The sequence below is a fragment of the Sinohyriopsis cumingii genome, unplaced genomic scaffold (genome assembly GCF_028554795.1).
Source record: "Sinohyriopsis cumingii isolate HCF-2022 unplaced genomic scaffold, ASM2855479v2 utg002917l, whole genome shotgun sequence".
NCBI lineage: Eukaryota > Metazoa > Mollusca > Bivalvia > Unionida > Unionidae > Sinohyriopsis > Sinohyriopsis cumingii.
The window spans coordinates 359,097-387,012 of NW_028316337.1; the positions used below are offsets into that span (position 1 = coordinate 359,097).

The 27,916-nt window shown below is 34.7% G+C and overlaps 1 protein-coding gene across 18 annotated transcripts in view; it reads right to left on the reverse strand.

Annotated features, from left to right (window-relative positions):
* Window positions 1–6,287: 6,287 nt before the first annotated feature.
* LOC149769964 (bromodomain adjacent to zinc finger domain protein 2B-like) overlaps window positions 6,288–27,916 on the reverse strand; it is a 131,947-nt gene continuing 110,318 nt past the window's right edge. For all 18 annotated transcript variants that reach the window (XM_089949608.1, XM_089949591.1, XM_089949604.1 and 15 more), the window contains 10 exons: window positions 26,788–27,191; window positions 25,181–25,350; window positions 23,655–23,868; window positions 22,796–22,885; window positions 22,122–22,178; window positions 19,381–19,493; window positions 18,255–18,297; window positions 17,349–17,560; window positions 14,050–14,193; window positions 6,288–11,827 (listed from right to left, as the gene is read on the reverse strand). In XM_089949608.1, coding sequence (XP_089805734.1) covers window positions 11,632–11,827; window positions 14,050–14,193; window positions 17,349–17,560; window positions 18,255–18,297; window positions 19,381–19,493; window positions 22,122–22,178; window positions 22,796–22,885; window positions 23,655–23,868; window positions 25,181–25,350; window positions 26,788–27,191 — 1,643 coding nt within the window. In that variant the 3' untranslated portion in view covers window positions 6,288–11,631. The remainder of the gene's footprint in view (window positions 11,828–14,049; window positions 14,194–17,348; window positions 17,561–18,254; window positions 18,298–19,380; window positions 19,494–22,121; window positions 22,179–22,795; window positions 22,886–23,654; window positions 23,869–25,180; window positions 25,351–26,787; window positions 27,192–27,916) is intronic.

Below are 27,916 nucleotides of genomic sequence, written 5' to 3' on the forward strand. Positions count from 1 at the left end.
GGCCATCTTGAACATTTTGTTATTGCTATTCATCCTACATGGATGGTGATAACATGAGGTTTCTGTTAAAAGACTTCCCATGTTATCTAGTTTATCTTAAATGAAACTGGCGCTGATCTGAAATCAATATTACCACCATGGCAGCCATCTAAAAAATATTGTTATTGCTACTCCACATGAATAGATGGTCATATCAATGTGTTTTCCATCAAAAGAAAAAATGGTACTATTTGATTTCCAATATGGCTACCATGGCAGCCATTTTTTAAATGTTCAACTTGTCACCCTGAATGGATGGTGATATCGACATGGGGTTTTCACTAAAGGACACATTATGATGTCTAAGTGTGAAATTGACATGGGGTTTTCACTAAAGGACACATGATGTCTAACTGTGATATCTACATGAGGTTTTCACTAAAGGACGCATTATGATGTCTAACTGTGATATCGACATGGGGTTTTCACTAAAGGATGCATTATGATGTCTAACTGGTTAATCTTGTTGCTTCTGCTCCAGAATGTAAAGTCGTGTCTTGAAAATGTGTTAACTCTACTCCTCTCCAAATGGATGGCTATATCAACATGGAGTTTTCACCAACAGATTTCTTATGATACTTAGTTGGTCATAAATGAAATTGTTGTCAGTTGTAAATTCAATTCAGTTGTCACAATGACTGTCTTTAAATCTTCTTGTCACTCTTCCCCTTGAATGGGGTGATCATCATTATGATAGGGTTTGAAAAAGACTCCAGCGGGATCAGATCTTCACTGAGTATCCCAAGTTGCTGCAAGAACTCTCACTGAAATCCTTGTCATGTTGGAAACGGACTTGACAAGTTCAGTGATACAAGGATGCATACATGAGGGAGACGTACTAGATTGAGATTAGTTATAGACCACATACCAAAGTGGACAAAACACTGGGACGAGTTAAGCTTGGATTTTCCCTGGTTCACTAAAACCAGAGATGGTTAAAAAGGAACAGAATATTGCTTTTGCTATTGAGGAAAATGTCACTAGTTTTTGGAGGAAATTGACTCTTGGGGCGTAAATGATCCATTTTCCTGGCTCACCTGTCATTCCTCCTTTGTGGCTGTGACAGGGGGATCCTATGCAAGGATACAGTCAAATGGGCAGTTTCCAAGTGGTTAGCCTCTGAACATCTTCAATTTTCTCTTTAAACAGCAAAGGTGAGCCAAATGGAATCACTCTTAAAGCCAGTGTATGATATGGTTTTAGCGATGTGGTGCATAAACAATGATCATATAGTAGCAAGTCAAGTTTCACAGAGGCAGTCAACTCATTAGCCATTGTAGTGTGAACTTCTTTTCAATGACCTGAACTCATAAGCTATTGTATTGTGAACTTCTTTTTAATGACCTGAACTCATTAGCCATTTTATTGTGAACTTCTTTGATAATGACCTGAACTCATTAGCCATTGTATTGTGAACTCTTTGTTTGTTAATGACCTGAACTCATTAGCCATTGTATTGTGAACTTCTTTGTTAATGACCTGAACTCATTAGCCATTGTGTTGTGAATTTCTTTGTTCATGACCTGAACTCATTAGCCATTGTATTGTGGACTTCTTTTTAATGACCTGAACTCATTAGCCATTGTATTGTAAACTTCTTTCTTAATGACCTGAACTCATTAGCCATTGTATTGTGAACTCTTTGTTTGTTAATGACCTGAATTCATTAGCCATTTTATTGTGAACTTCTTTGTTAATGACCTGAACTCATTAGCCATCATATTTTTAACTTTGTTAATGACCTGAACTCAGTAGCCATTGTATTGTGAACTCTTTGTTTGTTAATGACCTGAAATCATTAGCCATTGTATTGTGAACTTCTTTGCTAATGACTTGAACTCATTAGCCATTTTATTGCAAACTTCTTTGTTAATGACCTGAACTCATTAGCCATTGTATTGTGAACTTCTTTTTTAATGACCTGAACTCATTAGCCATTTTATTGCGAACTTCTTTGTTAATGACCTGAACTCATTAGCCATTGTATTGTGAACTTTGTTTGTTAATGACCTGAACTCATTAGCCATTGTATTGTGAACTTCTTTGTTAATGACCTGAACTCATTAGCCATTGTATTGTGAGCTACTTTGTTCATGACCTGAACTCATTAGCCATTGTATTGTGAACTCTTTGTTTGTTAATGACCTGAACTCGTTAGCCATTGTATTGTGGACTTCTTTTTAATGACCTGAACTCATTAGCCATTGTATTGTAAACTCTTTGTTTGTTAATGACCTGAACTCATTAGCCATTGTATAGTGAACTCTTTGTTTGTTAAGGACCTGAACTCATTAGCCATTGTATTGTGGACTTCTTTTTAATGACATGAACTCATTGGCTATTGTTTTGTAAACTTCTTTGTTAATGACCTGAACTCATTAGCCATTGTATTGTGAACTTCTTTGCTAATGACCTGAACTCATTAGCCATTTTATTGTAAACTTCTTTGTTAATGACCTGAACTCATTAGCCATTGTATTGTGAACTTCTTTGTTAATGACCTGAACTCATTAGCCATTGTAGTGTGAACTGTTTGTTAATGACCTGAACTCATTAGCCATTGCATTGTGAACTCTGTTTATTAATGACCTGAACTCATTAGCCATTGTATCGTGAACTGTTTGTTAATGACCTGAACTCATTAGCCATTGTATTGTGAACTTCTTTGCTAATGACCTGAACTCATTAGCCATTTTATTGTAAACGTCTTTGTTAATGACCTGAACTCATTAACCATTGTATTGTGAACTTCTTTGTTAATGACCTGAACTCATTAGCCATTGTATTGTGAACTCTTTGTTTGTTAATGGCCTGAACTCATTAGCCATTGTATTGTGAACTTCTTTGTTTGTTAATGACCTGAACTCATTAGCCATTGTATTGTGAACTTTGTTTGTTAATGACCTGAACTCATTAGCCATTTTATTGTGAACTCTTTGTTTGTTAATGAGCTGAGCAATTTGGGTCATTGAGTCCAAGTGTGTTGATTTGCCAAATTGTGGAAAATCACTAATGAGGCCAGATTCATCAACAAAAACATGTCTTGCTTTATCCAGTTTCTCTTTACATTTTTTATACTGATGTTTAACCAGTGTTGCAATAATTACTCTCATGTTTCAGCCAAAATCAGTTTTGGTCAGTCTTTACTGTTTTTCTCAACACTCTCAAAGGATGGCAGATTCAAAAACTCTGAAGCTATCATGTACCAAGTTTTACTTACAACGGCTCAAAAAGCTTCTTGCATCTGGCCCAAACTTTCCAGATTAAAACACTACGGTAATCAATTATCAGCTTGTTGTATACATATAATAGCAATAATCTGATTATACACACTACTGCACCAGTAGCAATGACTGTTGGAACAGTTTTGGTCCTCAGCATAATGGTTCCGATTGGTTTCTGTAATGAATGGACAGAATGTGTTAAAAAAATCTAGTTTTTGTTCTTCCTCTTTTTATTTAAATAAAAAGTTAATTTTAAAAAGCAGTAAATTTCAATTATAAAATAGTATGTGTGGTAGACGGCCCTGCAAAACCAGTACTACCAGTAGAACCACATGAATGTTAAAGAGAAGTGAGCACTAATTATGAGCAACCCAAGCAATCTGTTCCTTGTTCGTAAGTCATATGCTTCTCTTTGTACACAAAGTTTACAGCTTTCAAAAAAAAACAGCATGGTATGTAAACAATCTTCACATCGGTAAGGGGCACACATTGAGATAATTGTTAATTTACTAGTCTTTATGTCAGGCAAATTAACATTCTTTTCGAGAAGCCCAATTAGCGGTGACCTGGGCATCAGGCTATCAGATGTTTTGAGCACCAACTATGTATTTCATTACTGTTTCTGAGTCAATTTGATTTAAAATCTTCAAATGTAAAACCTTAATGATCAAATTGTCACACAGTTTGATGACTTACAGGGGTCCAATGAAGAGGGATCAAACTCAAGAACTGCATACAGAACACCAATGCTGGTGATATATTCTGGCCTCTAGCAATATATCTACAAATACCTTTTTTGATGCGTTACATAGAAACATGAAGCATGTTGATGTTAGAATTATGGACAAAGAAACATTTTGCTACACTAAAACTGATCGGCTATACAGCAAGTACACAAGCTGGCCAATTGCTGTATCAAACACATGCTGTATAGCCAGTACAAAAGCTGGCCTATTGTTGTATCAAACACTGGCTATACAGCAAGTACAAAAGCTGGCCTATTGTTATACCAAACACCAGCTGTACAGCAAGTACAAAAGCTGTCCTATTGCTATATCAAACACCAGCTGTACAGCAAGTACAAAAGCTGGCCTGTTGTTTATCAAACACCAGCTGTACAGCAAGTACAAAAGCTGGCCTATTGTTATATCAAACACCAACTGTACAATACTTACATAAGCTAGCTTATTGTTAACTGTGGTAACAGTGACCACTCTTGAATATCTGCTTGCAGCAAATAGTTAAGATATATTAGTGGTTTTCTCTTCTGCATACTCCCACTATGGATCTGATCCAATATTTTACAAGAGAGCTGGGTCACTCATACATTGCAGAGCCAATCCCTTATGTTTTCCGACAGAGGCAGGTCACACATGGTGGAACCAATCCAATATTTTCCACGAGAAGTCGGTCTCTCACACGTTTTCCAACAGAGGCAGATCACACTTGGTGGAACCAATCCAATATTTTCTGAGAGAAGTGGGTAACTCATAAGTTTTTGAAGGGAGGTGGGTCACACACGGTGGGCATAACTGGTGTTACTCAAATTGCACTTTATGAAAATGATCTATCTCTTTTATTCTTGATTTGTGCAACAGACAGTCAAGAACTAATGCACCCATTTCACCTTAAAAGTTCATCATGCTAAAGAATACACATCTAACAGACTTCAAATATGTTTGTGACATGAACTAGATACTTGCATTTCTTTTTAGGCTCAGTTTCTATTATACACTGACAAATCCACCTCAAGAACATGGTGATAATAAAAGTCCCATGAGTCATGTACATTTTTTGTAGGCGCATTTAGCGATATAAATTAAAAACTAATTTTATATTTAAAGTTTAATCATAATATAAGTTAAAGTTTATTCAATTGTGATTTTTGACTGAACTACACATAACTGTCATAACAAAATTTCCAGATGAAAACTATTGATTGTTATGCACTTTTACGAGGGTAGTTTGGCATTACACTGGGTCAAGAAAGTTGATATTGGATTGAACTATTACTAGTGCAAGGATTATAAAGGCACGATCATCTGAACAAGAAGTCATGTACATTTTCATTCATCTCCTGTATAGATGTTCAGCTATGAATGGAACAGAGGAGTAATTTTGTTCTTAGCTTGCATATATGACATTTCTTCAAAATGATAATTTAGCATGATGTAAAATTCAACTAAAATAAACCTGAATTGTTAGCTGTTTTTCTACAGAAAGAACATGTTTTTATGGGAAAAATAGGTATTATGTATGAATTAAAATAAAAGATATGACCTATCATAATGAAGATGTATACAAATGACATAATTGCCTCCAATATATTGATCTTGTTTGATATTTTTTATTTTCCTGCTGATGGTTTCCCAGACTTAGTTTATAAATGACATTGTTGCACATCTTTTTATGTTTGTAGTACTGCACTTTTTCCCAACCACAGGCATGTTCCCTCTTACATCATAGTGCATGACAAAACCCAGTTCAAACGGGTTCCCCCCGCTTGCTCAGATGTGCCTAAAAATATCGAAGTAGGTTATCACTGAATTTGCCATTAGGCATTTTTCGAGGGATTTATACAATAATCTTCAATGGAATTTGATGGACAAGGCGTATCATAAAAGTGAATAAATGCCATTTATAGGTATGTATATTCAAAGTCTCCAAAATGACACCTACAGCTGCAAAAAAATGACTTATAGTGATTACATGAGCTATACGAGTTCAGTTGTACTATAGTCTTTTGTTATGCATTGACAATCATAATGAATCTCTCATATTTATATTATTGGAATATACTTATAATTAATTGGTCTATGTACAAGGTCAAACATGCTTATGTGAATTTTCATGTCACTGCTCCAACAGGTCACCAGATCTAAGTGCTTGGAATGGACCAAAACTCGAACCTTTGCTGTAAAGACTGACTTGATGAATGGTAGAAGTGTACACTGGTTCCATGTCATGTCACTGCACTAACCAGGTTACAGATCTAAGAGGTTGGAAAGGACTAAAACTAAAACGTTTGTTGTAAACTTTTTTATTGAATTGACAGATGAACGATTGTTTCACATCCAGGCAGTGTACATTGGTTCCAGTGTAGAGGGCAAATGATGAAGATGCTGATAGTTTTGAATAGGGACAAAACAATGAACAGAAAAAATGGAATTAAGCACCACTCTCTATGTCAATGAATCATTCTAAGTTGTGCTCTTTTCTCTGTCAGCAAATTAACTGGTCCCCTGTCTTAAGTAAAACATCAAGAGGGTCAGGAGCACTTACTGAAACACTGATTGGTACAAGATAAATATCTAAAGAAATATAACTGTTGTTGAGTTTGTTTTCTAATGGATATAATGTAAAAGTAGCATCTTAAAAACACTGTACATTTAAATTTGTAAGATGAATGATATTATACAAAACCCCCACAAGCATCAAAAGTAAATTAAACTAAATATCCTGAACTTGCTAAAGCACGAAATGAGCCAGAGTAGGTGAATGTGTACATGCCAAAGTGACGCATTGTTTTATATTACAGTGACACCACATGCTTGTCTGTTACTTGTCACTGTGATGTCACACTGACTGCATTTATAGCATGATCAACTTGACCAATCAGATTACTGGAAAAATACTGTCCAATGACAAAGCCCCTGACCTGTCCCAACTTAGAAACAAGATGTTGGCACAGCCACATTGTTTTAGCTACAGTGGTACAGGGTACCAGTCTAGATCTGCAAACCCCACTGGTTTAGCTGAAGTTGTACACGGTACCAGCCTAGGTCTGTAAAAGAATATAACTTGTACTTGATACAACATCTTAATACAAAGGCATCATATTTGTATATCATGAAATGTAGGTCCATTATGTAGCAACTGCATACCAGATATCTATTTTCTAAATGTGAATTTGCGATTTCCAAATAAAGAAAACTCATCTGAAAGTCTGCAATTGTAGAGCAGATTAACTCTTGAGTCAATCAGAATCAATACACAGACTACATAGAAGACTTAGAAATACACCTCAAGGCAAAAATCCTTTCAAAGTCTCACTGTAGTCTGACGAAATTTACTTGCTACAAAAACAATGAAACCCTACCTACAATATATTATTAATACCATGAAATCAAGTGGGCAGGACATGGAGTTGCATGACTAACAGAATGGTTCATTTACATAGACTGTGCTCTGCAGTACTGTACATGGAACACACTGAAAATTACGAAAGAATTCTATTATTTATGTCAAATAAATAAGATATAAATTAAGAGCAATTTTACATGCGCAGAGCTAACAAGAACACAAACTATTTCTGACAAATTTACTTCTTTTCAAACAAAACTGGTGCATTTATAAACGCAGATACCTAACAAAGATGATGTTTGATTTGTCAAGAACACTTTGGGTCCCTCTACTTAGCAAAACTGACATCAAACATGTGTGATATGAAATGGTCTGATTGTATATATACATGATAATGCACTGAGTTAATAAAGAAACATTATATATTGCATGTCTTTGTGCCTTAGTATGCACACAGTATTGTTCCCACAAAACTACACTTATACAGAAAATATGCATACATTCATATACAAATATACATGTACATCTATACAATATTAACCATAAATTTTCTTACAAAGCTTGTTTGAAAAGTTTTTAAAAGTTTCTTTGGGGGGAGGGCCTCAGTCATACCGTCAACGAGGTAGAAAAGGAACAAAAATGTCTGATTAAATAATTATAATCCAAATTTATGGTCCAAAACTTTCCTTAAAAATACATGCAACGTTTTTCCTTTTTTCTTGCATTTATTTCACAGAAATTAAATTCTATCATTACTGACTGTGGTTTCCATGGAAAATATGGTATTTTATCAGCTCAGCAAGCATTGAGGTATTTTGATGTAATGAGTATGAAATTTGTGGTCATTTTGTGATACATTTCTTGTGCTTGCTTTATATCTATTAAGACACTCCTGCGCTGCAATTTATAATTCGAGGTAGATTACCCACTCTTTGTTTTGTCTCAATCTCTCATGAAGAATACCTCATCTACAAAAATTTCCAGTATCTGAGAAAGATTCAAGATCAATTTATCAAGCTTCTGATTCACCTTCCATCAAATACTACAACTGTCATTTATTTTACAAAAGTTGAAAGAAAAAAGAAAGAAAAAGAAAGAACAATTCTGAAAGCTGTGATTGTTATCTGTTCAGGGGTCTGCACCAGTTACTACATAATCAAAGAACCAGTTAGCACTGCTTATTCCTCTCTATAGTTGATGCAAAGAGCCAGTTACATCATTACTCATTCCTGATTCTGCAGTTTATTTTGAACCAGCAAAAGAAAACAACACATACAAGGTGTATTTTATGTTTAAAATTAAAATACTGCATAGAATATTGAACAATTATGAGGTTACTAGTGCAGAACATCTACTGATATGGCTACAGTAAAACCTGCCTTTTGTGGACACCACATAAAAAAAACTCTGGCTGATTAAGGAAATTATCACACAATTTTCATGTGATCTGCACTAACTGTTGACACCATACCATCATAACATAATATTTCATTTTTATCGCACTGTGTACTTGAAAAGGAATTTTCCCTAAATTAAAAAATCTGAATTTCAAAATTTTACACTAAATTAATAAAACAAATAACTTTATACTGGTAAATATTATGTTTCATGAACTGGCAAACGTATATAATGGACCAACACTTTGTGTTACTGTGAGGCTCATAAACGTACATATCCACCTCAACAAAGGTCAGTATTTGTATAGTATTTATAGACCTATTTTCTCAAGTTTACTTGCATGTTTCAGTACTGCATAATAAAGACCTGTCTGTAAAAGACATAAGTTTGATGTGCCTTGACTGTCGTTGATAGACAGATGCCAATGAAGTATTCACTATACTGAAGGAAAGCCGACACAAATATTTTGAATTCTGAACCAACATGAAACCTAACCACCATAAAAAATGAGATTCCAGGACACACTGCTTTAATTAGCATTTTGTAATAGTTAACAAATTATATTTACATACTTTCCTGATGAAAAATAACATATATTTCAAATGTCATATTTTTTATGTTGGTAAGACTAGCTTTTAAAAAAAAATCAGCAAACAATTAATAGATCAAGATATAAAAAACCCAAAATAAACAAATAAACAAAACATGATAATACTTGTAATCTGTAAACTCCAATTTTACAAATCTGCTGCATAGAGCACCTGCTGTATCAAGCCAACATCTAATCATAAATTTTGTGTAAACCAATCACAGATCACTTTAGATCGAAAAGGAAACTTTTGATTTGGTTGAAAATGAAAACTCAGTGTCAAACTTGAGCTCAGGCTTGTACGATTTCCATGCCAAATCTGGCAGTGCAGTATGGGTGACAATGGATTTAAAGGTAAGTTATTACACCATGAAATATAGGTCACAATGATCCAAGTTTCACTGAGATAACCTACAAATGCAGCTTTTACAGGATGACATGTGGCATGTAATTTTTGTGTCCCCAGTAAAAACTGACAAGAACATCACTTCTTTTTAAATAATAATAATAATAATAATAAAGATATGAAATCTGTGAAGATTGCAAAAAAATTCACAGTTGAAAACAAATACAACCCGTCATTTCAGTTTGAAATTTTCAAATGATACAAACATGTTCATAAAACATGAATCCCCAATCGGAGTCTGAAAACTGAAACAAAAGCAAAACTTCGGCACAAGCACTGTGTTGGGCATTCAAAATATCTTCATAAATGATTAAAAGGGCTGACAAGGAAGATGCTTAATTCTTGTTCTAAACTTAACCTAAGAAACTGGCCATGAGTCAAAGCATGACCAACCAAACATAGCAAAGGAATTGTCAATCTAATTAAAATATAAATAGCTCAGTCAATAGCCAGTGCACATTTACTTTGGACAACAGTTTTAAAAAACTGTCATTTGGAGAAAATACTACACACATCCTATACATGGAGGACATTTCTGTGCATCTAGTGAATGGTACGTTTCATGAGGTGGTGGAAAACCAACAGTGAACATTCTAGCACTTTTCACCCACAAAATGATCTATATTCCTTACTCACTCAGAAAACAACCATATTTCAAAGAACAAATTTACACTCAAATGTATTGGCTAGTTAAGTGTATGTCAGACTGAAGCAGATTTCTTAGGGAAAATGTCAGCTGTTTACCATTTATGTGCTGCTGTGTTTTGCATTCATCTAAACATATAACATAATTCTCTTTCAAAAAATTTGCTTTGATTTGAAATCAGTTAAGTTTGCATGTGTCTATTTTATATGTGCACTGATGGGCATGCAAACTGATACAACTCTTTTACAAAGCTTCTGAATGAACAAAACTGACAGTGTGGTAAAGATTGTCACAAAAAGAAAAAGAAGAGATGAAAAGGCAGAATTTGATATTTGTTTTGGTTATGGCAAAGCAACACAAGTAGGTTACCAAGACAACTGCATTAAATGCACTGCCTAAAGACAATACAGTAGTTGAGCCGATGGTCCGATTCAAATCTAACCCTTCAGGTAACCACTGGATATTACAGCTCATTCAGAATTAGTGATATATAAACAATGAGTATATGTATTCATTTTTGCAATGAAACTGTGGACAGCCACTGTTTCCATGTAAGATTAATTTATGTGTAAGTTTATTTTCCATGTAATCTGATTTTCCCCTTTTTTTTTTGCAGTACCTAAAAAAATCCTTTCATTTAAAGCCTGTAAAATGAAAGTAATCAAGCTGACATTTCTCGTACAAAAAAGGAATTAATTAAGTTGTAAGAAACAGTACAGAAAAAGGTAAAAATATGCTGAACCATAAAAAATCGAATGACTGATGATTAACCTAAAAAAGTACCTATGAATTTACATATACCACTGAAAATGTCTTGATAAAAGTGTCACAAAATAACATGCAACTCCTTGACCGCAACCTTCTGATAGTATCCTTGTAAAGAAAATACCTGACACATTTTCAGAAATGAACATTAGAAAAATACTTATTTTATGGCTCTCCTCTGATATGCACTAACTTTCACATAATAGTCCTGTCCCTCTTTTAAAGAGAGACTTCCATGACTTAATAAAATCCCACTTGTTATCTCAAGCAAGCTCATATCTCAAGCAAGCTCAACACATAAACTCCTTCTCAGCCTTAAGAGGTACTAGCCTGGTCATCCCGAAAAATGGCTTCATCTATGAAATTTAATCTAACACATGGATGAGTCTATAACCTGCAGCAGTCTCTAGAAGAGCTGATGACATACTTTAGGGGAAACAGTTATCACATTACATAAAGTCCCTGATTTATCTGCTGCTATTCATGACTGAGAAGATGCATTTTCACCACATACATCCTCTGAGGATGAAGACAGGAGAAGTTCTTTCCATCGTCGTTCGAAAAATTTCCGCATATTATGCCCAGCCTGTCCCACCTCGGAATCATCTTCATTAAATGTTTGACAGTTCTGGAAAATTATTCTAGCATCAGCAGCAAATTCAGCCCTGGTTTTGTAGCTGAAACAAAAATTAGGCATATTCATAAATCACCTATGCAAAACGTTTTACATACAAAGCAAGGAAATTCCATGAACTGATATCACCCCCCCCTTCTTTTGCCTGCCTGTTAAATATCAAGCTGCTTATACAATCTGAATAAAATCAAACAATAATTTAAGGTAGTTAATTTCGCTCAAGAAAGTTGGATATTATGACAATCTGGGATTTTAGCTCTTTTAAACATCCTGCAAAACAAATTAGAATGAAATAATTTAATAATTTAGAAGCAATCATGCAGAAACAGTAGGCAAGTCACATGATCAGGGGCCATAACTCTACACACAAAAAAGACATTTATCAAGTTTCTCTGAACCAATTTTTGCATCATTAATGGATTGATCTAAGTTAGTTTTATCATTTGCCTCAATGGCTAAATTGTAACTTTCACTCTGTGAAGGAAAACCACATTAAAAGATTTGCTTCAAGAGTATCATTAAAATAAGCACTCATTTAAGATCCCTTTAATAATGATGATCACTCATGCAAGGTCACCTTAAGGAGAAGCACTCATGCAAGATCACCTTAATAAGCACTAATGCAAAATCTCATTAATGTTAAGCACTCATGCAAGATCCCCTTTAATGTTAGGCACTCATGCAAGATTCATTTAATTTTAAGCACTCATGCAAGATCTCCTTTAATATTAAGCACTCATGCAAGATCTCTTTATTTATAAGCTTTCACCCAAGAACCTCTAAATTGAAGGACTTCTGCATGATCCTCTAAATGATAAGCACTCATCCAAGATCATCTAAACGATAAACACTCATCCAAGATCCTCTCATTGATAAGCACTCTACCAAGATCCTCTAAATGATAATCACTCATCCAAGATCATCTAAATGATAAACTCATCCAAGATCCTCTCAATGATAATCACTCATCCAAGATCCTCTCAATGACAAACACTCTTCCATGATCCTCTCAATGATAAACACTCATCCAAGATCCTCTAAATGATAAACACTCATCCAAGATCCTCTCAATGATAAGTACTCATCCAAGATCCTCTCATTGATAAACACTCATCCAAGATCCTCTCAATGATAAGCACCCATCTAAGATTCTCCAGATGATAAGCACTCATCCAAGATCCTCTCAATGACAAACACTCATCCAAGATCCTCTCAATGATAGACTCATCCAAGATCCTCTAAACGATAAACTCATCTAAGATCCTCTAAACAATAAACTCATCCAAGATCCTCTAAATGATAAGCATTCACCCAAGATCCTCTCAATGATAAACACTCATCCAAGGTCCTCTCATTGATAAGCACTCATCCAAGATCCTCTCAATGATAAGCACTCATCCAAGATCCTCTAAATGATAAGCACTCATCCAAGATCTTCTAAATGATAAAAAGTACTCATCCAAGATCCTCTCAATGATAATCACTCATCCAAGATCCTCTCCATGATAATCCCTCATCCAAAATCCTCTAAATGATAAGTACTCATCCAAGATCCTCTAAACGATAAACTCATCCAAGATCCTCTAATTGATAAGCACTCATCCAAGATCCTCTCAATGATAAGCACTCATCCAAGATCCTCTAAATGATAAGCACTCATCCAAGATCCTCTAAATGATAAAAAGTACTCATCCAAGATCCTCTCAATGATAATCACTCGTCCAAGATCATCTCCATGATAATCACTCATCCAAGATCCTCTAAATGATAATCACTCATCCATGATCCTCTCCATGATAAGCACTCATCCAAGATCCTCTAAATGATAAGTATTCATCCAATATCCAGTATATGATAAGCACTCATCCAAGATCCTCTCAATGATAAGCACTCATCCAAGATCCTCTCAATGATAAACACTCATGCAAGATCCTCTGAATAAAATATGATCTATCAATGACATTACCCATTTAGCAAAAAAATGCTCACAACTCTCTATTTCTAGGCAGCATAAGTATGACCAACAACATTGGCCCTTTAGCAACAAATGTCCACCACTCCCTATTTCAAGACTGCATATTTATGACCAACTACAATGCATGTTTCACACAAAATGCCCACCAGTACCTATTTCTAGGCAGCATAAGTTTGGCCAAAAATGTCCACTGCTCCCTACTTCTAAGCAACGACATTGTTTAGTAATCTTTAAAATGGAAGTAGTTTATAATGACAACAGATGCTTTATTATATGATTTTATTACTCACCAGTTATCCCTGAGATTATTTTTCATCGTGCTGAAGTCCATGGGGATTTTGATGATTTTTTTGTAAGAGGGGAACTGTTTAAGGTTGACTGGAACAAGAAATGGCCAACCATCTTCATGTTTCTCCATTTCTGTCAATATCAATCTGAAACCATACAATAATACTCTAAACTGATCAACCAGTCTTGAGTGGAATTAAATGTCTTTACCTATGAACATCATTATAAGATGCATTACTCTGCTTACCCAGGCATGACAGAATACCTAGCATATAGCATTCTGCTTACCCAGGCATGACATAATACCTGGCATATAGCATTCTGCTTACCCAGGCATGACAGAATATCTGGCATATAACATTCTGCTTACCCAGGCATGACAGAATACCTAGCATATAGCATTCTGCTTACCCAGGCATGACAGAATGCCTAGCATATAGCATTCTGCTTACCCAGGCATGACAGAATACCTAGCATACAGCATTCTGCTTACTCAGGCATGACAGAATACCTAGCATATAGCATTGTGCCTACCCAGGCATGACATAATACCTAACATATAACATTCTGTCTATGCAGGCATGACAGAATACTTAGCATATAGCATTCTGTTTACACTGGCATGACAGAATACCTAGCATATATCATTCTGCTTACCCAGGCATGACAGAATACCTAGCATATAGCATTCTCCTTACCCAGGCATGACAGAATACCTAGAAGATAGCATTCTGTTTACACGGGCATGATGGAATACCTAGCATATAGCATTCTGCTTATCCAGGCATGACATAATACCTAGCATATAGCATTCTGTTTACTCTGGCATGACAAAACATCTAGCATGCAACATTCTGTTACAACGGCATGACAGAAAAACTTAGCACACAGCATTTCTGTTTATAGTGACAAAACAGAAATCGTAGCACACATTCTGTTTACACTAGCAATAAAGAACACCTAGCACAAAATATTGTTTACACTGACATGACAGAACAACTAGCACACAAGATTCTGCTTATATTGACATGAAAGAACTCCTAACTTGCAATGTTCTGCTTACCTGGGCACGACAAAACAATTAGCAACAGCATTTTGTTTATACTGATATGACAGAACCCCTAGCATATCTGTGTACAAACTTTACATAGATAATAAATTAAATACTTTTAAAAAAGTTTCAGCTGAATCTATTAACTAGTGTAGAAGCTCTGTGACCTTGCAAAGTACCAGTAGTATGTTGACAATAGTTATATAGCCACATTTGAAAGGGTTAGACAAAGGCACCATCTAACTAGTGGAATAAACCAAGCAAAAATCACTTAGTGGGACCCATGTTCTACTGGCCAAAACGAATTTCCAGTCATTCAAGATATGACCCTTCTGCCTTTTAATTTTTGAATGCTGAAAAAAAATTTCTGATTTCTTCCGTGACGACAAGATTTTCAAATTAACGTCTGTGAGGACCATAATGGGAGAATAGTAAGTACCTCTTTCATTTAGGAAAAAGTAGACATTGTTGTAAGTCTTTTCATGAAAACCATGTGTCGATATGACCATACATTCATGGAAAGTCATAACCATGTGCCAGTGAAGACGGACATTGTAACAGCAACAGATATAAAATTGGCAGTTTTTATTTACGACAATCTAGGTATAATAAGAAGTAAATGGGTAAAAAAAAACATGCTGATATAATTATCCATTTGGGAGTAATAAAGATACCAATATTTTCAAGATGAACAATATAGTGGCCATACTGAGTATCAGTTTGCATCAGTTTCATTTAGGACCAACTAAATAACATAAGAAATCATACTGGGAAAACCTCATTTCAGGAGTAGCGATAACAAGACTTAAAGATGGCTGGTGAGTTGGCCACACTGAACATCCAAACTGCACCATTTTCATTTAGAACCAACTAGATATCATAAGGATACTTTTCATAAATATCCCATGATCATATACAAATCTATTTATAAGTAACAGCAATAGCAAGACATTTAAGATGGCTACTGTGGCGGACATATTGAATGTCTGGGCAGCAGCTTTTCTTTTATAGAGGACCAATCAGATCAATTCTGCTACCAACGACTGGAATATTTCTTTTGTAAAGATTATTTTCATTGGCTAAATAGTTCTACTAAGATTGGATGTTTTCAATTTCATCCAATGCAAAGCTTTAATATCAACACATACATGCCTCTCTGGATTTCCAAACCTTGTCCAGAAACATATGTACAAGTCAACAAGGACAAAGAGAGCATTGCTAATAACACACATATGTTGTCTGTGGAGACGCAAGGGTATTTTCAGCAATGCATATATGCATTATCAGAAGGTAAAGAGTTAAATGCACACTGTACTAGCAATAGGATGCATCAATTAGCTTAAATGCAATCTGTATCAACAACAGGATGTGTCAATGAGCACAAATCCACATTTTAATAGCAACAGGATGCATCAAATTAGCTTAAATGCACTCTGTAACAACAATAGGATGTGTCAATTAGCTTAAATGCACACTGTAACAGCAATAGGATGTGTCAATTAGCCTAAATCCACACTTTTATAGCAACAGGATGGATCAAATTAGCTTAAATGCACTCTGTAACAGCAATAGATGTATCAATTAGCTTAAATGCAATCTGCAACAGCAATAGGATGTGCCAATTAGCTTAAATGCACTCTAACAGCAATAGGATGCATCAATTAGCTTAAATGAACTCTGTAACAGCAATAGGATGCATCAATTTGCTTATATGCACTCTGTAACAGCAATAGGATGCATCTATTAGCTTAAATGCACACTATAATAGCAATATGTATCAATTAGCATAAATGCACTTTGAAATAGCAGTAGGATTAGTCAATTAGCTTAAATGTACTCTCTAATAGCAATAGGATGTGTCAATTAGTTTAAATGTACACTCTGATAGCAATAGGATTAGTCAATTAGCTTAAATGCACACAATAATAGCAATATGACTGGGCAATTAGCTAAACTGCACACAATAATAGCAATAGGATTAGTCAATTAGCTTATATGCACTCTATAACAGCAATATGACTAGTCAATTAGCTTAAACACACACTATAATGGGAACAGGATTAGTCACATATGGTTAAAGTAGTTTAGTAGAAGTACTACATGTTCAGAAATAGTGGCATATTTACTGATGCTAATGCTAATGTTCTTGGAATAAATCTGTAAGGTTTGACACTAGGATGTTCTCTGTTAAAGATAATCTAGAACATATTTTATAATTAGTACAGAAAGAAAACTCAATTCACAATGTACCTGCATATCACCATGTCTGCTGATGACTCAACAACCTTCCTCTTCTCTTTATCCAAGTGACCACTCTTCCGTCTGTCTGATTTCTCTGGTGACACAGATGCTTCTGATTTACTCGTCTCTGAATCTCTTCGGTCTCTGGAAGATGTCGTGGAATCTGACCGCCGTCTTTTGGATACACCAGGATTGCTTTTTCGACCACCTTTCTTCTTTCCCTGTAATCAGTAATATATAAACTAATTCATGGTCTTGATATGAAAGCTTACATATGAAATACGGTCCAAATTTTATCAGAAATAAAGCCTTGAGAGTGTTCAATAGAAAGTGTTGATGGACAAAACACAATGAATGATGGATCTGAAGGACATACTCCAAGACCACTTTCACCTGTCGAGGTGAACCGAAATTGAAATTAATATGGTACATATACATATTACCTTCTTCTCATCATCGTAACCATACTCATCACAGAAAATTGCTTTGTTCTTTTCTTTTTTCTTTCCTTCTCTTTCTCTTTCAAATCCTTCTCCACCTCCTTACTAATGTACATTTTAAAACAAATAAAACATTTAGAGTCACTGTAAAGGAGGACTGACATCCTGGAATTAACACTTTACACTTAAATAAATGTTGGTTATCAAGATCACCTTTTTAACTGGAACCCAATATTATTATTAATGACGTCCCTGTAAATAGTTCAGAATAATGAAACAAATTTATAACGACACCCATTCCTTTGTTGGATGGTTGGTTTTAACATCACTTTTTAACATGTTATTGGCAATATCATGCCAAGGATATTATAGCAGAACGTGTTTCCCAAGGACAAATTGAGGCAACAAACCCAATCTGGCATTGAGATCAGTTGGAAACTATATTATGGACATACTGAAAAGAATAAATACATACCTTTAATTCATTACATGAAGCACAACTCCATTTTCTTGGAACCCTGAAATAATAATAATAATAATAATAAATTTAGAACTATATGTTCAATGTTCCCTTTGGAAATACCTAAAACCTGGTGGAGATCACAGATATTCCTCAACCTATGAGGAAAAAGAAAACAACTTTGCTTCAACTGTATCTTTTGTTTTTGGTGCAAATTTCATGTTATTACTTATTCAACAGCTATGTGTGTTCTAACCACAAAATAGTTCCTGAACGATTCCAACTTCAAATCAAGTCCCAAAAGCATTAACCTGGAAGAAATTTTTCATTATTTTGCTTCATCTCTTTTGGTGTAACATTTGCCAGTACCAATTTCTAATGGTTGTTCCAGTAAATATTCTTGGGACCCAAAGAAGGCACTTTTAATATGGGGTAGTCATCCTTGGGTGTGATTTATAACTATGTGTTGTTTTCATATCAACTCTTTTAGTAATGCCTACCGTAGGTAACGTGGAACAGCCCCATGAGTCAACATAGTAAATTTCATAAAGAATTGTAAACAGATTCACATGCTTGGATAGAAATTAGAACAGACAGAAGTACAGACAGATCAAAAGAAGAATAAAGTTTAGTCTGTCAGTGCAAATTTAAACTAAAATGACATTTGAAATTAAAAAATCATTACTTGTTTGAAGAAAAAAAATAGTTAATACAGTGTCAAAAGTTCAAACAATAATCAAAGACCCCATACAAAATTATTTTCTGATGCTCAATTCTGCTTTTGTTCTGTCCTGAATGGTATTGTATTGAGCAAGGAAAAATCAAAGCAATAAGTACTAATTGATCCAGAGAAAGAAATTTACCTGGTATGACATAACGTTCTGTTGGGTAGGTAATACATTTTAACATTCAATGACAAAAAGAAAATCCACATAATTAAGAGAAATATATACTGTAAACATTGAATCTTTAACATCATTAAATACTTGTTTTTCATGAATACTTTTGTAAAATAATGTTTGACGAGGTATACACTACCATGCAATTCTTTAGTATATAAATATTTTCTCAAATTCATGTTAGGCTTATGAAAAATTGTTCATTTAAATTGTGTAAATTAAATATTATATCCTTGTCTTACCGAGATAATGGAGGAATCATACAATCAATGTGTATTGCCCGTGGACAGGTATCACATTCGGCAAGTTTACCCATTCTCTTCCCACACACCAGACAGCATGACTCACCAACTGCCTGCAAAAGTTTACAAACCACTATCACATGATGATATTGTGAAAAAAATAAAGCAGAAATGAACACGAGAATTCAGTGGAATGCCTTAAATTGCCAATTCTACCACATATTCCAACAACAGTTCTGCAGAACTGAACACTAGAATTAAGTGAAATTAAAAGTTCTGCTAATGCATCTTCCAGGAACTGAATACAGTATCATGCCTGTGAATACCATTATCCTATAACAGAATACAACATCTTGCCTGTGAATCCCATTATCCTCCAACAACAGAATCCAGTATCTTGCCTGTGAATGCCATTATATCCTCCAACAAGAGAATACAGTATCTGCCCGTGAATCCCATTATCCTCCAACAACAGAATCTAGTATCTTGCCTGTGAATGCCATTCTATCTTCCAACAGAATCCAGTATCTTGCCTGTAAATGCCATTATCCTCCAACAACAGAATACAGTATCTTGCCAGTGAATCCCATTATATCCTCCAACAACAGAATCCAGTATCTTGCCTGTAAATGCCATTATCCTCCAACAACAGAATCCAGTATCTTGCCTGTGAATGCCATTATATCTTCCAACAACAGAATCCAGTATCTTTCCTGTGAATGCCAATATCCTCCAACAACAGAAATCAGTATCTTGCCTGTGAATGCCATTATCCTCCAACAACAGAATCCAGTATCTTGCCTGTGAATGCCATTATATCTTCCAACAACAGAATCCAGTATCTTTCCTGTGAATGCCAATATCCTCCAACAACAGAATTCAGTATCTTGCCTGTGAATACCATTATACCTTCCAACAACAGAATCCCATATCTTGCCTGTGAATCACATTATCCTCCAACAACAGAATACAGTATCTTGCCTGTGAATGCCATTATATCTTCCAACAACAGAATCCAGTATCTTGCCTGTGAATGCTGTTGTATCTTCCAACAACAGAATCCAGTATCATGCCTGTGAATACCATTATATCTTCCAACAACAGAATCCAGTATCTTGCCAGTGAATGCCATTATATCCTCCAACAACAGAATCCAGCATCTTGCCTGTGAATGCCATTATCCTCCAACAACAGAATCCAGTATCTTGCCTGTGAATGCCATTATATCTTCCAACAACAGAATCCAGTATCTTTCCTGTGAATGCCAATATCTTCCAACAACAGAATCCAGTATCATGCCTGTGAATACCATTATATTTTCCAACAACAGAATCCAGTATCTTGCCAGTGAATGCCATTATATCCTCCAACAACAGAATACAGTATCTTGCCTGTGAATGCCATTATATCCTCCAACAACAGAATCCAGTATCTTGCTTGTGAATGCTATTATCTGCCAACAACAGAATCCAGTATTTTGCCCGTGAATACCATTATATCTTCCAACAACAGAATCCAGTATCTTGCCTGTGAATGCCATTATATCTTCAAACAACAGAATCCAGTATCTTTCCCGTGAATGCCATTATATCATTCAACAACAGAATACAGTATCTTGCCTGTGAAATGCATTCTAATTCTGTCTGCTAAACCCAGCAAGACAGCTGCTCCGAACGTATCATGATACAAGCTTCAGACATATTGTAATCTATTTTATGCCTATTAGTGGAATGTTCAATATAAATATTATGGATAATTCACTGAAGTGAATGCCACTGGAGTGAATTATTACAAATATTTTTACTGCATTCAAACAACATTAATATCATTATGACCATGAAATATGATCCACCATTTTGTCACTTGTTTGGTCCAGTGTTAAGCTGGCACACTATCACTAAGAATACTGGTTTCAAATCCCACAACATGCTTATTTTGTTTTCCTTAATTATTTTTGTGTAATGGATTTTATGTGCTTTTTTTTGCTTTGAATTTGGAAAGAGAATTATGTTACTGCTCATATTTTCCATGTACAAAAAACACAGAATAATACAAATGGTAAACAGCTGAAAGTATCACATGGGATAGCATACAAAATCTGATACTCGTATCCACTGTACATATTACAAGCCAATATGTTGAAGCATAAAATAAAAAGAAAATTTGCTTGTTCAAGCGAAAAATGGATATACTTCATTAAATGGCTTTAGTATTTTCATTTGTGACTTGACTCTTGAAAATATGTATTTTATGCAATATATCCATTATTCTCTTGATATAAGGAAATATCCAAAGTTACTGTTAAATAATGCTAACAATGTAGAACAGACTGGTCCAAATATAGGTCCATGGCCCAAGCTGATTTAAAACTCAGTTAAAATTACAGTACACGGCCCAAGAACTTCACATTTTTGGCCCATGTGGCCCACTGTGTTAAAGATGTCAGACCCCCCCCCCCCCCCCCGATGTAAAGGATACATGACTTTCACAAATGTTTATTATAGCACCTTAACATTGCTGATGTCACTGATGCCATATAAAACATGAACATGCTTATCAGAAATCCTGGCTAAAAAGTGTGCAGAATTTAGGAAGCATGTACAGAATCAGTAACTGGCAATAAACTTCTATGCAATCATCTTTTATCTTTCTATGAGCCTCAGCATATATGTTGACAGAAGGCATTCCAAACTATACAAAATAAAAATAGCAAACTGTGATCCAATCTGCATTCCGCTTACCTTTGATATACATTCAAAACAATACCAATCTCCCTCAGGAATGTTCTCCAGTTTTGGCTGGAAAAAAAGAACGACATAAAAGTGTTAGAATTTGATAGAAATCTCAGGACATGATGAATAGTTTAAGAATTTATGAAACAATCAAAGACGTCAAATAAATCTGTGATATAAATGGTGTGCAGTTTATTGCTGTAAATACACTGCCACTTCTCCCCCATCCTACAGCTATCCACATACTGCCACTTCTCCCCCATCCTACAGCTATCCACATTATGGGATAAGTCTGTAATCTAAATCTTCTGAAAATAGTGCAATTATAATTATTTGTCAACATGCATATTTTCTTATGATGATCTCAATTCGTACAAGGTTTTCCAGCAGTCCACTGAAAATTGAGTGTAGCTACATTCATAAAATTATGCAAAGATTATCAACAAAGGGCAATAACTCTTACAAGAATCTCTGTAGCACAAAGATTGATCAATATGCACATCGCTAGGTACTGATCATAAATATAACAAAGCTTTAATGTGATATATAAAAAACAGCAGGAAAGTTGCATTCACACTATCATGAATTCTGAGAGAGATCTGAAATACCTAAGTGATTGTAACATCCCATGGAAAGGATATATATATATATATAAATATATATATATAGCATGGTACATTTACCTTGAAACAATATGTATGATATCCTCTATCACAACCATCACATAGTAACAGCTCTGCTTCATTATTATCCTTCCTGCAGATCTGACACAGCTGAAATAAAGGAAAACAGACAAGTCTATATTTATTCTTGATTTGAAGAATTCTGACTCGGGTAAGTAAAGCAAATCTTCAATTTTAGGTAAACCTTGATAAGATATAATAATACTCAATAATACAAAATTAAATTTTTTTAACAATCATTTTAAAAATATGTCACCCAAAACATACAAATCTGAAATTGAACTGGCCTTGAAAGTAAGCATGCCTCAATAACATGTCACCATAATAAGCAACTGGACATGAAATAAACTGACCTCAAAATTAAGATGACATAAATAACAAGTGTTCCATGGAATGCTGTTGCTGTTGTTGTAGGGTTTAACACCATATTTCAGCACAGGATAGGCTATACATGGCAGCCAGTATTAATGGTGGAGTAAGAACCCAGGAAAACCCCAGAAAGAACCACTGACCCACGAGAAGCTACTGGCAAGCTTTCTCACATACCCACATTAGCCGAATCCGAGACTCAAACACACGAATACAGAGGTGACATGGCAGTGATCCGTAACGGAAAGCGCTTTAGACCACTTGGCCACTCAGGGCCCCTTCCATGGAATGCAGTGACTCATCTGTTATCATGATGATGTGCAGCTTTTAAACGTTTGTACAGAGCATCTGTTTGATGACAATATTAGAAATGTGATACCTATGTATTGCCACTCAATGGCAAAAGAATTAGTTGAACATAAGTTATAAACTAGAAAACAGCTTTTATTCTTCTTCCGTTTTTATTGTTTGGACAAATTTATATTCTTACCACTTTCATGATTGACTTTTCCCACGCTATTGATCTGTCTATTTGATGTATACACAACATGATCTGAGCTGGGGATGTTGCCTTGGTGACAGCTGTCCTCCATGTTTGCAATCCAGGTGGCAATGTTTCCTCTACATCTTCTCCATGATCATCTGCATTGTCACCATGGTTACTATTAGTGGAGCTATTGAGGTTACTCAAATTCAACCTGACTCTGTAAGAAATATAAAATGCATTGGTAGTCAAAGTAACTCAAGAGCTACTGAGGATTCTCAAATTGTACCTAACATTGTAAGAAATATTAAATGTATTGGCAATCAGGTAACTCAAGATTTAAAGAAGACTGTCAATCATAAATAATTGGCAGTTACAAAGCATAGGCAAATTTAAAGCTACTAAATTAAAAAAAAAATATAAACAAAATGCTATCATATAGTTTGTAAAAAAAATAATTGACAAAATAAGGTAATTCAATGATGTTGCATATTTCTAACATTTTTCCAACTGGGTTTTAGTTATATCTGCATTGGATGATATATATATATATATATATATATATATATATATATATATATATATATATATATATATATATATATATATATATATATATATATGTATAGTTACTAAAAGTAATTTATTCTAGATATTATGCCTGGACTGGAACAATTTTTCATTCAATGGTCCTTCAAAATTTTTAACAAAAATTTATAATCAAGGATCAAATTAATTTAACCTTTAAAAAAAGTGAAAATTGAACATGAAGTAGTGTATTATTAATATAAAGCCTCAAGTCAAAGTTGTTTTGAATCCCTAAAGTCCATTAAAAAGTTATAAAGAAATTAAAATTATAACATATAAGCAGATTTATTATATGGATGGGGTGAAAAGTATGGGTTTGTAACTCAACATATCTCACCTGTTCCTTCACCTGATGCAAATACCTTTTCATTGTCAATTACACGGACCCTGCATGAAAGGCCAGAGTGAATGTAAAGGTTTAAACAAAAAGGGAAAGCTTACTAGTTCTACAGTCCGAGTATGAAAGCTATGTCTCCGAGCATTGTCAATATATAAAAACTTAGAATACTCAACCAACAGTTTTAAATGATCCTCTCTCAGCTTATGGTGTGTGGTTTGCTTCTTGGAGTATGAGTCTTGTGACCCTGCAGAAACACTATAAACCAAAAACTTGAACCTAGATGTGTATATGACCATGACCTTTTCCAAGGTCAGAGGAAGGGTTGGGTGCATGGATGTGAAAGGGCAATGAATTCTCATTCTATATTCCAAGGATGAGCATTATCCCATCACAGTGTTTGTGAGTTATGGCCCTAAGAAAAATCTTCAAAGAAAACCTCATCCATTGTTATTACTATGCATTGTATATAACAACAGGTAAGACATTATCACTCCTCCATAAAATATGGTAGGGCCATACAAGTTAATGTTTGATGAAATTAACAGAACAAAAGAAAAAAATTGGCTTCCAAGAAGAATAGAAACTAATAAAAAAAATGACTTACGCTTTGGAAAGAGGTGGTTTGAGGTAGCGTCTCTCTATATTAGACTCTAGTTCCAGCAGTCTATGTTTAGCAACCTCTAAAGGGTATCTCTCACTTGCTTCTGATTTGACCTTTGACCTTGGAACAATTATGATCTCTTCTTCTTCATCTTTGTGAGGAAGCTTCCATCCCTGAAAAAGATGTGATATGTGTGATTTCGATTTTTAACATAGCTTTAACAGTTGTTCGATCATGAAGTCATCTCAAACCACCCCCACTTCCATCACCACCATATGCTTAGAAAACTGAAAGTTACAATGCACATCATTACAAAGTAAACTGCCTGCATTAATGAAAACCAGTGGAGGTAAATTTATAACAGTGCATACAAATTTATGAAAGTGTATTTATAAGTGTATAAAAACTAGCAATGACATATTTATTACAGTGTATAAAAGCCAGGAAATGTATACTTATTACACAGTATAAAAGCCAAGTGATGTATAATTATTACACAGTATAAAAGCCAGGTGATGTATACTTATTACATAGCATAAAAACCAGGTGGTGTATACTTATTACACAGTATAAAAGCCAAGTGATGTGTAATTATTACACACTATAAAAGCCAGGTGATGTATACTTATTACACAGTATAAAAGCCATGTGATGTATACTTATTACATAGCATAAAAACCAGGTGGTGTATACTTATTACACAGTATAAAAACCAGTGAGGTACAGGCAGTAGGAGCAAAGTGCCATACCCAATGATCCACCACAGCAGTCAACCAGGTTTCGTCTAGGCAAGATTTTAACCTGCACCTTTTTAGTCACAAGTAAGGAAGACAAACCACATGGCACCATGGACCTAGTCACAAATCAGGCAGACAAACTATACAACACCACAGATCTTGCGATAAGTCATACAGATAACAATACAGCACCATGGATCTGGTCAGAAAACAATGGCTCACTTTCCTATATAAAGCATTACAAAATGAGGCAAAGCAATAGGCTATTTAAAAGTTCTAAAAAGACACCAGGAAAATTCGTTTGATTGAGATTCTTGGAGTGAAATAAATGCTGTAATAAATGCTGTATGATAATCAGTCCATTTAAAAATTAATTCAACTTAATCTACTATACCTTGCAAACCAAAATCAGCCCATTTCAAGAATAACCAAGACATTCTTGCAAAATTTATGATGAAATAAGTATTTACAGCATTCTATTTACTGTCAATGATAATCCATTGGTGATTAAGTGTTATTAACTGCACATCAAAAGCAGTTTTCTCTTGGTTCTTTTTTTTTTCTTCCCCCAATTCCAACACCATTTAACATCAGCTGTTTACAATTCTAAGTAAGTTGGTCAAACATGTCTCAATGATAAATGCATTAAATTCAGTGCTTTTGAAAATTTGATTTCTTAGCTAAATCTGAGTAAATTTTATATTCATAATTAAAAGTATACCAATTTAAACTAAATTAATCAGAAGACTGGTCATTTATATACAAACGTTTTCTCAGAGCCTGGCTGTGTATGGCAGGCTGGCTGGCTGGAAGGATACATGGGCAATGATGGAAAAGATATGAAGATTTTACAACTAAAAAAAACAAAAATACCTTCATTTGAAGACTTGCTGAGGCAACCCTTTCTTCAAGATTCTGTACCTCCATCAAAGCTCGCATCTCACCATCATGAGATTTCTGCTCATAATCAGGTTCTGGAACTGGCTGAAATTCTTTCCTCTTTTTCTTCTTCTTCTTCTTTGGTGGTTCTTCACTCGTCTCTTCCATATTCTCCTCTTTATTATCCCCCTCTTTCCCCAGTTCTAATTCATTCTGTTCATCTTTCTTTGATTCCAGTACGTCCTCCTTTGTCTTTTCTTCCTCATTATCTGTTTTTCCTTTGGATTTGGCATTTTCCTTTTTAGAATTTGGAGATTTCTTCTCTTTTTTCTTTTCTACTTTCTCTTTTTCATCTTCCTCTGATTCTTCCTCTTCTGAAGAGGACTCAAGGGAGATGACTGAAATAAAACACAGGTGATAACTAAAATAAAAACAAGAAACTGACTATAACATACACGTTCCTGATATTAAAGCTTAGAAAAAATTCAACATTGGCATTAAATGAAGAGGGCATTTACACAGCAAGAAAACTCTTAGAAAAATTCAACATTAGCGTTGAAAAGTCTTAGAAAAAACTTCAAGACTGAGGTTTGATAATGAAGGCATTTCCTCAATAAGAATTTTTTTGCAAAGATTTCAATACTGAGGTTAAATAAGGAGAGCAACCCAAAAAAAAATGATAATACTAGGAACAAAACATCTGCATCTCAGGCCCTATAATATATAACCACTGTCCTCTCACTCGTCACATAAGCACTTACAATTTTTTCCACATTTACAAAAATCTCAGTAAAACGTAAAACTGTCAAAATGAACTTTTGTTGTGTCCCTAGAGTTTGTGGTTTTATGGGGCTTCATTGTATATACAAACTAATTTAAATACCTGAAATAACTCCTAACTTGCCATGCAAATATTCCAAGTCTGTTTCATTCATTTTTGACTTTGTTAGCAATGCTAATATTAGTAATAATAAATATTTACTCCTACGAAAATCCCTCTTGCTGGCTAGTTCAGTCAACAGTCTCTCTATGGAATACCTATGTAGTTTGCTTTGATGTACCCACATCATACATGTCAACCTTGTCATATAAGTATTAACTATGCCACAACTGTTAAAATAGA